Source organism: Leptidea sinapis, chromosome 33 (genome assembly GCF_905404315.1).
Source record: "Leptidea sinapis chromosome 33, ilLepSina1.1, whole genome shotgun sequence".
In the NCBI taxonomy this organism is placed as follows: Eukaryota; Metazoa; Arthropoda; class Insecta; order Lepidoptera; family Pieridae; genus Leptidea; species Leptidea sinapis.
In genome coordinates, this window is record NC_066297.1 from 2,992,131 (window position 1) to 3,005,698 (window position 13,568).

The window sequence follows — 13,568 nt, forward strand, 5'->3', positions numbered from 1 at the left end:
TGGGCAAGGGGTATCAATTACCATCAGCTGAACGTCCTGTTCGTCTCGTCCCATTTTCATAAAAAAACACTTCTAAATTCAGTCCTATCATTACTCATCCACAATGCAATATCTATCGGAACACATCCAAAATGCAGTTGTATCATCACACTAACACCAAGGATGCAAGCTTTTTATCAAAGTTAGAATTTTATAATAGTTATGTAAAACAAAACAATTATAATTCTCAACATAATTTATTAACCCCCAAAAGTGTTTGATATTTCCGCATTAACATGTGATATATTATCTGCAGTAGCTGTATGTGATATTAATTCCGGGTCGGCTGTATGTGAAATTTCTCCTATCGGACCTTGTGACATCATATCCGAGCTAGCCCCAATAACCAATGTCGTAAGCACATCATTTATCTTCAAGTATAGAACAGGTTGTAGGTGAGCTGAAATAACAGAGAATATAATTTTTGGACATCAGTCTCATAAATTTTAGTAGATAATAAAAATAAATATTAATATAGTAGGAGTAGAATTCAGTTCGGAACAGTCCATTTTGGCCTTAAACGACGGTGTCCTGTACTATTTTACTCACTGACCTCTACTATATACCACTGGGTTGGTGGCTGTCAAAGTACTTTTGTGCCTGTTTGATGTTCGCCATTTTGGCGCTGTTGGCCATTTAGCAAGAGTCTGCGGTACCAAACTAGTGATGTATGTCACTCAGCAAACATCGATAGATGGTGGGAAACTATTTACAAAAAAAATGTCAACTTTATTACGTTGATATACTCCAGACTATTGTACGTTCCTTCGAAGCAATTTGTATTATACGTCAAAATTAGTTCTCCGGACGTTCGCGAGTGGCGCTTCAAACAGGCACAAAAAATTGGCTACTTTGACTTTGACATATGACTGTCAAACATATGTAACAGCCTGTCCAGTGGTATTAATACAGGTCAGTGATTTCATTCAAGTTCAGTGTGTATGTGACAGTGTAATTACAGGCATATGAGATATTGCATTCCAGCATAATGTGATGAACGGGAACCTTCTGCAGTCTATATGTCTGTTAGAGGCCTATTTCTCATAAGCCGTAATGGCTACTCAGCTGAAAGTGTGTCTTGGCGGTGTGTATTATTATTACTACTATCAAAACAAATAATAATAAAACCATGATAGCGAATTTCAAATGAACAATTTCTCATATCTTGCTATAGCGCCCTCTCGTTTCTTTAACAAAAGTTTTTAAAAGGCGGTTAGGATTTTATTATAATATGTTTATCTCACGATAGTACGGAAGAGGCCAACACGCACTTGACCATCAGCTCATAGGCATTAGACACATTAATAACATACTTTTATTTGTATGTGCTACATATTGATAGCTTTGAAGTCGGCTGTAATAGACGTCACTCGTGGCGAGTGTAGGTACCTACACTTTGAGCGGGATAGCTTCGTCTAGACCATAGTTTCTCAACTTTATTTTGCTCACCGCTCACTTTTAGAATATGTTTTTTTCTAGAGTACTTTCGTGTATTTTTTTGCCTCTTTAGACTTTATTTTTGAATCTACCCACGCCCCCCTGCGCCATCTCAATGCCCCTTAATTTTTTCTGGGTCTTCTACTGCCCCCCCCAAAATCTCAAACGCCCACACGGGGGCGTTATAGCCCACGTTGAGAACCTATGGTCTAGACCAAAACAACCCAAGCGGGCAGACACGCGTGGCCATACAACCGTAATAATTATAGTAAGTAAGCTGTTTATAAGTTTTATTTTGTTTAGGGCTTGGCACCAACTTAAAACCTATCAATAGGTAGCACATATAAATAATAGTAAGTGTGTTATTAATATTAAAGGTAAAGGTTTGCAGAAGAGGTGTATTATATTACATTTTTAGTTATTTGATACTTTTTAGTTTTTGAAGTCGGTTTTTTAAACATAGTTTCTTTCATTGAATATATTTTGTCCTGTATTATTTGTGGTATACCTAGTGTTAAAATGTGCATTATTAAAAAAAATACCTGTATTATCATCAGCTGTGTTGGCCATACACACAAGTGGTAATGATTCCAGTTTCACCTCATCATTCTGAGTGATTTGTTTCATGCTGCTCACATCCGCAAATGCTAACTCGGGTACCTGCTGTTTAAGCATATCATTTAGGTTACGAGTTTTGAATTCACTTGCAGGCAAATAAGCAAAATTTAAAGAATTGAACATCTTGACTGGTGCCTCTTAATAAAAATACATTCATGATAATGTTATGTACTTATGTAAGTGAATTTGCTAGAAACTGTCATAACCCAATGGGCACATTACAATTAATGTGCCCGTTCCTCTCAGGTCTGAACCATACTTTTTCGAATGGGTGGTAGTTTTTGACTTTTAATAATTTCATTTCCTATTGCACAAAAATATTTGAATTTCAAATTTACATCATAATGAATTAAAGTAATGGCTTACAGCCTACTTCAGTATTCGTTCTCTAATGTATTGTGATAAAACCGGGACATTTCTTGATTGTCCATTTCCAAATTAATTGATTACAATATCAAACCAACTATTAGCAGTAGTTACTCAAACACTATAGATATGAGAATAATTGTTACTGAGTGAAATTTCTTACCTGCACTGAATCCGAATCTTTAACACTATTAGAATCTTCCACTTCAGGAACATTCATAAATTCAACCTCTTTCGCTTCTTTTGACTTCAACTTATTCTTTTTCACAGATTTCATCGCTTTTAAAACTTCTTTCTGTATATCTTTCTTAACATCATCACTTAAGTTTTCTGGGGTATAGTTGGTGATATACTTGGTGATGGGCTCATCGTCGTCACTGGACATGTCTTCCATCTTACATTCTAGCGTGTCTGATGTGATGTTGCTCTTTGCTAGAAGCTCCTGCCATTTTTCTAACAATTCGTCTGCAAGCTTCTGAAAAGTGCAATGAAGTGATTGTATTATTAGAATTTTGGAAACAGTGAATTACAGCAGCTACTTCCACAATATTTTTGAAGACAATATATGCATTGGTGCCGTAACGACCAGATTTATAACCAACAACCACAGCATGATAACAGAGTTAGCTTATATGATAAAAGGCTCATGACCCTTCTGTTGTTCCTCTGGTGTTGCATAAGAGAATGGGTGGCGGTGATCACTTAAAATCAGGTATGTGGGAGACACCAGTGCAAAGGATGCCGGCTAGATTATGGGTATCCATGGCGCCTATTTCTGCCGTAAAGCAGTAATGTGTAAAAATTATTGTTTTTCGGTCTGAAGCGAGCCATAGGTAGTGAAATTAGGGGGCAAATGAAACTTAATATCTTATGTCAAGGTGACGAACACAATTGTAGTGCCACTCAAAATTTTTGGGATTTTTCAAGAATCCTAAGAAGCACTGCAGCGCAATGGGCAGGGCGTATCAATTTCCAACAGCTGAATGTCCTGCTGGTCTCGTTTCTTATTTTCATAAAAAACATTGTGCTCCTGTTCCATAAAAAAAGCTCCCAATACTAAAGAAAATGTTTAATTATTCTAGGTACCCAAGATCATGTAGAAATGAACTGTTAGACTTTACCGGTATTTATTTATTATATCGAGAAATAACTTAGTGTTGCGATTAAAAATCTATTAAAAGCATATAATATGTACGTAGACCAACAACAGCCTTACTAACACAATATTTTACATCACTCTATAAAAAAATTTACTCAATGTAACTATTTAAAAAAAATGTTTAAAATAGCCAACCACCAACGACAAATTAATAGTGTAAAGGCAAAGGCTGAAATAAATTTATGAAGAATTAATTACCAAAAGGTAATCCACAGCAAAAACTTACTTAATAATAAATAATTACATGGTTTAAATGAGGTATCATCCATTAGGAAATAGCCGTGGTAAAGGTGCAACAATTATTATAAAAAAAAGAAAAATAATATTGAGCTAAACAAATAAAAGTGCATTGTGACAGTTATAACGAGATAACTATATCTGCAGTGAACTTCACCAGTCACCATTAAGACAAACAGTTACTAAAATTATGACAAGACACACTTATCTTTGCACGGTTTAAGGTTTTATACGTCACTAAATGTCTTGTAAATCATTACTTATCGGGCACCCCACCGGGTGCAAGATTAAATACACTAAAAGGGTCGGCCACTAAAGGTATTCAGGTTTGGTTTTCACGCTAATACAACAAGAGTTCCACAATCTGAGAGTTGAACAAAGCATACAAGATTTTATCAACAATATGTCACTCGAACTAGGTTAGAAGACATTAGGAAGAGCACAAAGGTTCGAGACATAGGAACAAATATCAGGAAACTGAAATGGGCTGGGCATATGAGTAGAGGGAAGGAGAAGTGGAACAAAAAGGTCATAGAATGGTATCCTAGGAATGGCATAAGAATCAGGGGAAGACCCCGCCAAAGATGGGAGGATGACCTTGCCAAATTCGCAGGAGTGATCTGAAGCCGGGTTGCCAAGGACAGAAAGGAGTAGAAAAGGTTGGAGGAGGCTTATGCCAATTGGCAAACAGCTGAAGACTACCTGGATTTTATTTAAGTTATGAGATATAAGAAATTGTATTGTTTCTTTTCAGTTGAATAAAAGGCTTTATTATTATTATTATTACATCACTCAAACGGTTGGCTCAGTTGGAGCACTCGCATGGAACGCGAAAGGTTGCGGGTTCGAGTCCCGCATTGTTCATAAAATTTTGTTTTAAAATTTTATTTGTGTAAGAGAGTATGTATGTGGCTTCTTCTGGCTATTTTGCTCAGGAATTTTATCCCTCTCTAGGCGAGACGGTCATGGTTTGGTCTGCAATTCATTTAGGTGGGAGATATGGGGCAACATGATGGGCGTAAATACGGCAGCAAGGTGCACAGAATTCAATGGGACTCTGAAGATTTGAACATGACGGAAGATCTTTTTGATCAATTGTTTGCATCAAATTTCTAAATATTTTAAGTTACCTTTGAAAAATAGTTTGAGGCTTAGACAATGTTGCTTAGTGTATAGGTACTGCACAGTACAAGATAATATAAGCCTCAAATAATTAACTTCATGAGAACACATGACAAACAAGTCTACAGACAGTGTTTGAAATAAAAAATTCCTAAGTCCAGCACCCAACTTTCTCTTCTATACCAAAGGAGCCTGGCCTGAGCAACGGTTTGTACAGCAATATTTTCAGAAGCCTGGTTAGAATTTTATACCGAAACTATCTCAATAGGCCAAAATAGCATTTCACCTTTTATATTATTGTTACAAAGATAGAGATACTTACAAATTTTAACTTGTGTGGTATCCTAAACATGCAATGTTGAGAATGTGACTGCAGCATTTCACACTTCTGACAGAGATCGAAATTGTCACATGTGACACATTTGTACCTGAACCCTTCAATGGTTCCTTTACACACATCACATATGACACCATCATGCACTGTTGTCACATTGTCAGACTCATCTGGAAACATAATGTTATTTATGAAGGAATTGCATACACAATTAATCAGTTGCTTGTAAAGAGATGTCAGATTTATAAACATATTTCTTATACAATAGCCCGGTAAGATACAAGACTATTCAAAAGTGATATATTCTGAGATATTTTTGTGATATTTATTCATCACTTGAGTATATGCAGAGGAATTACAAGTTGAATAAATGTACAAATGAAGTCAAAACCTGAAAGTGGGAGGCTCCTAAGCACAGGATGCCGGTTAGATTATGGGTACCACAACGGAGTGTATTTCTGCCGTGAACCAGTAATGTGTAAGCATTACTGTGTTTCAGTCTGAAGGGCGCTGTAGCTTTTGAAATTACTAGGCAAATGAGACTTAACATCTTATGTCTCGAGGTAACGAGCGCAGTTGTAGTACCATTCAGAATTTTTTGGGTTTTTCAACAATCCTGAGTGGCACTGCATTGTAATGAGCAGGGTGTATCAATTACCATCAGCTGCACATCCTGTTCGTCTTGTCTCTTATTTTCATAAAAAAAAAAGCACTATGATATATGGAAGGTGAGAATAAAACTAGAGCCACAGTCGTAAGAGTTAACAGGTTTACCTATAATGCCACCAACACTTTTACAAGCATATTTATATAAAATAAACTAAAGAAAAATTTAAGTAATGCACACATAAATATAATACTATGTGCATAATAATTGTATCTTACCTTTGTACCTTCAATAGAATTTGTAGTTGTTTATTCAATAAAAAATGGTTTTAACTAACAATATAATGTACATAACAAATCATAGCATACCAAAACTTCCAGCTAACTTTTCAGAAGGCACTGCATTTGATTTTAAATGTTTAAAAACAATCGCGGAAGGTTTGAAATGTCTTGAACAAAATCTTAGATGCTTTTTTAACTTCTCTGAATCACATTTTAATAGATCTTGTTTTCCTGCTGCAATTAACCACTGCTCTTGCCTTGAAATTGTTTAAACAATAGATTACATACACATAATACACACAATAGAAAATAAAAATATAATATATATAAACATTTTAAATTGATTAACCTCTTTTTGTCTCTAGGCAAACTATAGAAATTCAGATTTTTATGTAGTTTACTGTTTCGCTTGCAACCTGTAACGCAGCAGTTGTTTACCATCTTAACATAGGCTTCGCGCCTCTTGTTGGATATAACAGGAGAATTATGGGAAGCTCTCTATTATTAGTATGTTTGGAAAGTTTATATTAAAAATATTTACAAACAAATTCTATAAAATGTCAAATTCCTAAATCAAAGAGATTTTTTTTGGTTCTGTTCGTCCATCTGGACAGGCAAAGGGGTCAAAAGCCCATACAGCCAAGTCTTCATTTTTTTTTCTATTCTTCATTCTTCACTTTACACAGCTTGTTCAAAGTCAAGCTAAGTCTTTATATCATCTTCATCTTCAAACATAAATAGTACAATTTCACATAAAAGTAGTATTTCGTGTTCTTCATGTTTCATTTTCTTCATATACATATAGGTTCGCATGAAAGGCCGAAGCCAAGTCTTTTATTGATAATATTCTTGTTCCAATGAAGATCAAGTTTAGCCCGGGGTTTAATAATAATAAAATTTTATGATATAATACTAAAATATAAATCTCATATACGTTATAAGAAATATATTATACATGAATTATAAGTAATAATGATGAATATTAGTTGGATATAATTATAAGATAATATGAAACTAATTTAAGGTATAACTACAAATATACTATTTACATTTATACACATTTTACATTATAAACAATCCAATAATAATTTATGGACGAATATGTTTTAAGTCTGTGTAAGGGATTGTGTCAAAAGCCAAGCCGTATTTTCAAATTTCGCCTACCGTTGAAACTATAAATTTGTAAAGCGGCATGAAGCAGTCATGAGTTTTCAATAACGGCTGAAGTGAGCGCGGGATCAGGATGTCTTCAGCATTCTTATAAATATCCAAGAGGCAGTCTATCAATGTAAATCTTTGAAGATTATATTGGGGACAGTCAAAGAAAATGTGATCAAGAGTTTGGATGGATAAATTACAGAATTGACAAGTTGGAGAATCTAAAACACCGATCCTAAATAAATGAGCACCACTACGAGAATGTCCCAGACGTAACCGACAAATTGTGGTGTAAAATTTTCTGTGTAAGTATTTTTTCTTTTTAACAAACCAGGGAGGAGAGATTTCGTTTTTAATGTCGGCTAACCATTTGCCCTTTGTTTGAACAACTTGTTGCCAATAATTCTAAAAGTCTTGCAAGAATGTACCTTTAAAATGAGTGCAGTGCATCTGTGTGTGGTATGGGAATGTTCAAAGCAGTATGTATCTGATTACTATTCACAATAGATTTAGCAAGATAATCAGCTTGTTCATTTCCTTCCACGCCTATGTGTGCAGGAGTCCAGAATAAAACAATATCTTTTGTTAGGGATAAGCATTGATATTTGTCTCTAATATTGTAAATGATGAAATTAGTTGTAACATTACATTTTGGATATTGTAAAGCTTTTAGAACACTCACGCTATCTGTTATAACGATCCAATTATTATATGACTGTTCTCCAATATATTCTAGAGCAGCATATATGGCAGCACATTCTGCTGTGTATATACTAGCCAAGGTATTTAACCTATGACCAAACCCACTCCACAGTTGTATGTCATAAACTGCCATAGAGACAGCAGTATTACTTTTAGATCCATCAGTATAAAGTTGGTTATAATTTTGCCACTCTGACAGCATACTATATACATCTTCCTTATATTTTAATGATTCATTAATAATTATTTTAATAGGTGTATATTTTGAATTATAAGAATTTAAGTAACATGGCCAAAGAATACTAGAAAATAGATTATGATCACAAGAAAAATGTAACAAATCAGACATGCCTTCTACTTGATAGTAGGAATTATTGTCAGTTTGGTTAATATAGTCCTGTATCTTTGATAGGAGGGGATGATTATTAATAGAAGTTAATTTGAGAAAGAATTTTGTTTGTAGATATTTGAATCTAAGAGCTAGTGGGGGAATATTACATTCTACTTGTAATGATATAATAGGAGTAGACCTAAAAGCGCCTGTTATGATCCTTAAGCATTTATTTTGTATTTTTTCAAATTTATTCACTAATGTAATTACTCCACCATAACAAAAGAAGGCATACTCAAAATGGCTACGGACTAATGACTTATATAGTGTTAGCAAGATGCGTGGGTCTGCACCCCAATATGTACCAGCTAATGATTTCAGAATATTGCAGGCCTTTAATGCTCGATTTTCTAATATTTCAAGATATTTGTGCCATCTAAAGTTACTTAAAAACGTAACTCCTAAAAACTTTATTGAATTATCTATTGAAATTTCCTGAGTACCATAATATATTTTTGCATCTCTTATTCTTATAGAATGCTTTGAAAATATTACTACTTTGCTTTTGTCAATACTGACCTCAAGACTAAGATATTGAAAATAAAGCTCCAATTTTTTGAGTGCTACATTAAGATCTAACACAACATTTGATAAATTAAGTCCTGAACTATATCATCAGCAAATTGGAGGTTAGAAACTCTATTACCCAAAACAATATTTATTTGATTTATGTAGATTATAAAGAGCAATGAACTCAAAATTCCGCCCTGTGATACGCCTCTATATGAATATCGAGGACCTATTAATTGGTTATTGACTCTAACATAAAGTTTATGACCATGCAAGAAATTGAATATCCAACTAACTATTTTTTCAGGGACATTTAAGGATAGAAGAATGGATGTTAATTGTTCTAAATCAACATTATTAAATGCTCCTACAACATCCAAAAAAACACCAGCCAATATCTTATTGTCAATCTGGGCACTATGGATGTCAAGACATAAATGCCGTATACTCTCACAAGCAGAACGACCACATCGAAATCCAAATTGATTATTAGGTAAGAGGTTGTTACTATCAATATAAAATATTAATCTCTGTTTTATTAATTGTTCAAAAATTTTACCAACACACGAGCTTAGTGTGATAGGACGATATGAATCAGCTGAACTAGAATCTTTCCCATGGTTTAAAATTAGAATTAGACAGTCTGTTTTCCATTCTTCTGGAATAGTGGAGTTCTTCCATAGGAGATTTAATATTTTTAGAAACTTATTTAAGTCATAAGAGTTTAGGAGTTTAAACATTTTATAGGAGAGCCAATCCAAACCGCATGCAGAGTCCTTTCTTGATGATAGACCAGCTTTTAATTCTTCAATAGTAAAAGGGGCAATCATAAAAGAGTTGGTGCTATTTAAAGGATGATTATTGTGAGTATTTGTCAAATTTGGTACTGTATCTGGAGTATATTTGTGTAAAAAGTTGGATATCCAATTATTGCTAGAGAAACAATTATTATTAGAATATAAGTTCTTAAATTTCCTCATTTTTGTCCAAATCTGTTTCATTGGTGTTAGGTTAACGGCGGTTTATGGTGGAGCAAAAATCTGTCCAGGATTTACAACGTTCAAGTTTTAATATACATTTTTTCTTTGCTTGAGCTTGCTTAAAATGAATGTAGTTTTGGATATTGCAATTTGATTTGAATAACAGATAAGCCTGTTTGCAATCTTCTACCACTTTAGTACATTGCCCATTCCACCAGGGAAGTTGTTGCTTTCTTTTAGGTAGATTAGTAATATTGTTACAGTGGTAGTTGGTTTTAGGTACTGAATTTTCTACCACTCTAAGAATTATGGAACAGAAGTTATTGTAAAACTTCTGTAGATTACAATTATTTATATCAAATTGTTTTAACAAGTCATTTACTAAGTTCTCATATTGGTCCCAATTTACTATTTTCAGATTACTGTGTGGAGGAATGTTGGATGGAATTGAAGAAGATTCAGTTTCCGACACTACCATGGAAAATTTTGTGATTGTAGGCAAGTGATAGCTGCCCAAAGAGTCCTGATGAACTTGCCATTCACAGCACAGGAATAATGAAGATGATACTATTGTTAGATCTAGTCCATTTGGTCTCCAAGAATTAGTACCCACTGTAGTTGGTTGATCATTATTTAAGAGCATTAAGTCATTATCGTCCATTACATCCATGATGTCTCTACCTCTAGAATTGATTCTATTACAACCCCAAATGGTATGGTGAGCATTAAAATCACCAGCAATTATTAGTGGTTTTGGAATACTATGCAACAGTCTATTAAATTTAGATTTGTCAAAGTTAGGTACACTGTTGCCAAGACTATAAAAGCTAACAATTGAGATGTCTTTTTGTTTGTACAGTAGAACTCCAATTATCCGAATTAATGGGGACCGGGACCCATTCGGATAATCAAATATTCGGATAATCGGAGTTTTTTAAAAAAAATTGCCATTGGAGAGAAAAAAAGCTATGTTTTGATATAGCACTATTTTTTTATTGAATTAAATGAAAGAAACATGATATTTTCACATGTTTTAAATATAAATAAAATGTACTTATGTACAAGTTTAGAAATAAAAATCATTGTTTTTCAAACATCTCCGTCAATGTAAGCTGTTTTGCGGTCTTCATCCGTTTTCGGGCAGCCAGGTCACGCATTCGCTTGACGGTGAGCAGTTGCAAGTGGTCACACTCGGGCTGACGCTCCATCCACTTCAAAGCAGTCTCGAGGCCGGCAAATGCTTCACTAGCTGATGGTGCAGCGTCTACTTCAACATCAGCAGAAAGTTCTTCTTCCACTTCCACTTCAACATCTTCTCTCACACTTTCAACAATTTCATCGTCATTGAGAATTTGAAAACCAGGGTCAGACGTGTCACAAGCCATCCACTCTCCTACATCTTCAGCACTTACTTCTGTACAACCAGGAATTTTAACAATCATTTTTCTTATTTCCTCTAGTGGCAACGCATCTTCATCATCTACATCCTCTCCATTTTCTTGTTTCTCATTTTCTTCAGATTCTTTTTTTTTGTTCTTCTCAGACGGTAGGCCTTTCAGTTTATTCCACGCACGTCTTAGCGTCACTGCCGTAACCAAACTCCAAGCTTCCGCTACCATGTAACAGCAGTCCTTTAAATTTATTTTGCTATGATTTGCCAAAACCAATTCTTCATCTTCAGCACCATCGATAAACAGTTTTCTCAGCAGTTGCCTTCTGTAATGGCGCTTCATTGTTTCAATAACAGACTGGTCCATGGGTTGCAGCAAACTTATAACATTGGGCAAAAACGTCGTTTTAAACTGCCCATTCTCTCTTTCCAACAGTTCTGCTGTAGGATGAGTGGGTGCGTTATCAACAATTAAAAGCACCTTACTGCCTTCTTTTCCCACCGATTTTTGGTGCTTTTTCACTTCAGGAATAAACACTTCATCGTACCATTCGGTAAACAAAGCTGCAGTCATCCAGGCCTTGGGTTGACTTTTGTAGAAGAGTGGAAGTTTTTTTACGTTTTTAAATGTTCTTGGATTTTTTGATTTTCCTATCAAAAGAAGTGATAGTTTATGATTTCCAGTGGAGTTGGCACAGTTAAGCACTGTAACACGTTCTTTACTGACCTTATGTCCAGGGGCACTAGATTCCCTTTTAGAAGCCAAAGTGGTTTCTGGTAATGCTTTCCAAACAAGGCCAACTTCATCGGCATTATAAACAAACTCCGGATCATAGAATTCGGCTGCAGTTTTAAATTTTTCAATAAAATTTTCAGCAGCTGCAGAGTCTGCTGAAAGCTTCTCACCAGCCAAATCTAACTCGCGTACATGGTGTACGCCTGAATTTAAAGTTCCTTAGCCAGCCGTTACTATCCTTAAAAGATGAATAACCAAGCTTTTCTGCTAAGATTTTGGCTTTTTCACAAAGGATTGGACCTGAAATCGGATTTCCCATAGAACGTTGCTGCAAAAACCATTTAAACACGGCATCTTCCAAATTTTTGTTGGTTGCCGTCTTCATTGTTTTCCTGGAGGAACTTCCATCTTCATTTTCAAGCACCGAAACAAAGTTTAAAAGTGTTGACTTACTGTTTTTAATGTCACAAATTGTTGCTTGTCCAACACCATAAATCTCAGACAACTTCTTACCCGTTACACCTTTATCGAGTTGCTCTATAATTTTCAGTTTGTCCGCTAACGATAGCACAACACGTTTTCTTTTCGAAGCCATGGTAAAAAACAATACAGTATTGTACACGCACAAACAAAAGTAAGCCGTAGCGAAAGAGTAGCGTCCTCGAGCAAGGTCAATAGCACACTGACTACAATCAAAACAAACAATGACAGGTGCGCCGTGACTGCAATGCGCCGGAACTGGAGTGGGGACTCATACCACGTGTTAGAGATGGGCGAAACGATTCTTTCAACTGAGTGATTCAGATTCGATTCACTCACCAAATAGAATCGATTCTTTTGATTGATTCTTCGATTCTTTTTTCAATAAACCTTTTCCAATTCTTCCAGATGTTATTTAAAACCAGTGAAAAATACATTGAGTTTAGCAAAATTCTCTTGCCCACCTCTACCAGGTGTTGTGCCTACACTGACTTCGCGGAGGGAAGGACAATAGTGAGCGAACGCGCAAACACTGGCTTCGCGGGGGGAAGAATAATAGCGCACTTAGACTTTTTTTGGACAATTTTTTTTCTGAAAGTGATTCGGAGAATCGGCGATTCGGATAGTCGGAGTTCGGATGATTGGACTTCTACTGTATTTAATTTTGATTGCTACATTTTGCAAGGAGTTATCAGAAAATGTTTCTAACTTTTGAAAATAAATGCCATTTCTAACAAAAATTGCTATACCATTGTGATATTATTGATCATTACCACAATCATTTCTTAGTATTGTATAACCTCTGATAGAAAACTGTATATTTGGTTTAAGCCAAGTTTCTGATATAAGTGCTATGTGTATGTCCTGCTCATAAAGAAGGTTTTGAAGCTCAAGTCTGTTACTCAGCAGACTTTGAGCATTCCACTGTACTATGTTAAGTTTGTGACAGTTGAATGTGACGCTTTATTTTTAATTTCTATGGTATCTTTAATAGCTGAACTTATTGCGTGTGAGCTAATGC

At 35.1% G+C, this 13,568-nt stretch overlaps 1 protein-coding gene and 1 long non-coding RNA gene across 3 annotated transcripts; one reads left to right on the top strand and one right to left on the bottom strand.

Annotated features, from left to right (window-relative positions):
- Window positions 1-217: 217 nt before the first annotated feature.
- Window positions 218-6,837, bottom strand: LOC126974784 (uncharacterized). 2 transcript variants are annotated; one of them, XM_050822464.1, is made up of 6 exons: window positions 6,550-6,837; window positions 6,288-6,457; window positions 5,301-5,482; window positions 2,624-2,935; window positions 2,019-2,136; window positions 218-439 (listed from the first exon to the last, which is right to left on the bottom strand). In XM_050822464.1, the coding sequence occupies exons 1-6, from the start codon at window positions 6,639-6,641 to the stop codon at window positions 240-242; spliced, it is 1,074 nt and encodes a 357-aa protein (XP_050678421.1). In that variant the 5' UTR covers window positions 6,642-6,837; the 3' UTR covers window positions 218-239. The 2 variants fall into 2 exon arrangements, with proteins under 2 accessions (XP_050678421.1, XP_050678419.1); XM_050822462.1 differs by having other exon boundaries at window positions 2,019-2,139; window positions 6,550-6,823.
- A 583-nt stretch (window positions 6,838-7,420) lies between these two features.
- Window positions 7,421-10,915, top strand: LOC126974793 (uncharacterized). The gene is made up of 3 exons (XR_007731580.1): window positions 7,421-7,663; window positions 9,269-9,454; window positions 10,360-10,915. It is a non-coding gene; the product is annotated as an uncharacterized LOC126974793 (long non-coding RNA).
- Window positions 10,916-13,568: the final 2,653 nt, after the last annotated feature.

Excerpts from the sequence above, each read along its gene's own strand:
- LOC126974784 (XM_050822462.1), bottom strand. The coding sequence starts at position 6,641 with ATGGTAAACAACTGCTGCGTTACAGGTTGCAAGCGAAACAGTAAACTA. Across the intron at positions 6,458-6,549 it reads TTGCCTAGAGACAAAAAGAG|GCAAGAGCAGTGGTTAATTG; the intron begins GTTAATCAATTT and ends AACAATTTCAAG. Across the intron at positions 2,140-2,623 it reads AAGATTCGGATTCAGTGCAG|CAGGTACCCGAGTTAGCATT; the intron begins GTAAGAAATTTC and ends ATGCTTAAACAG.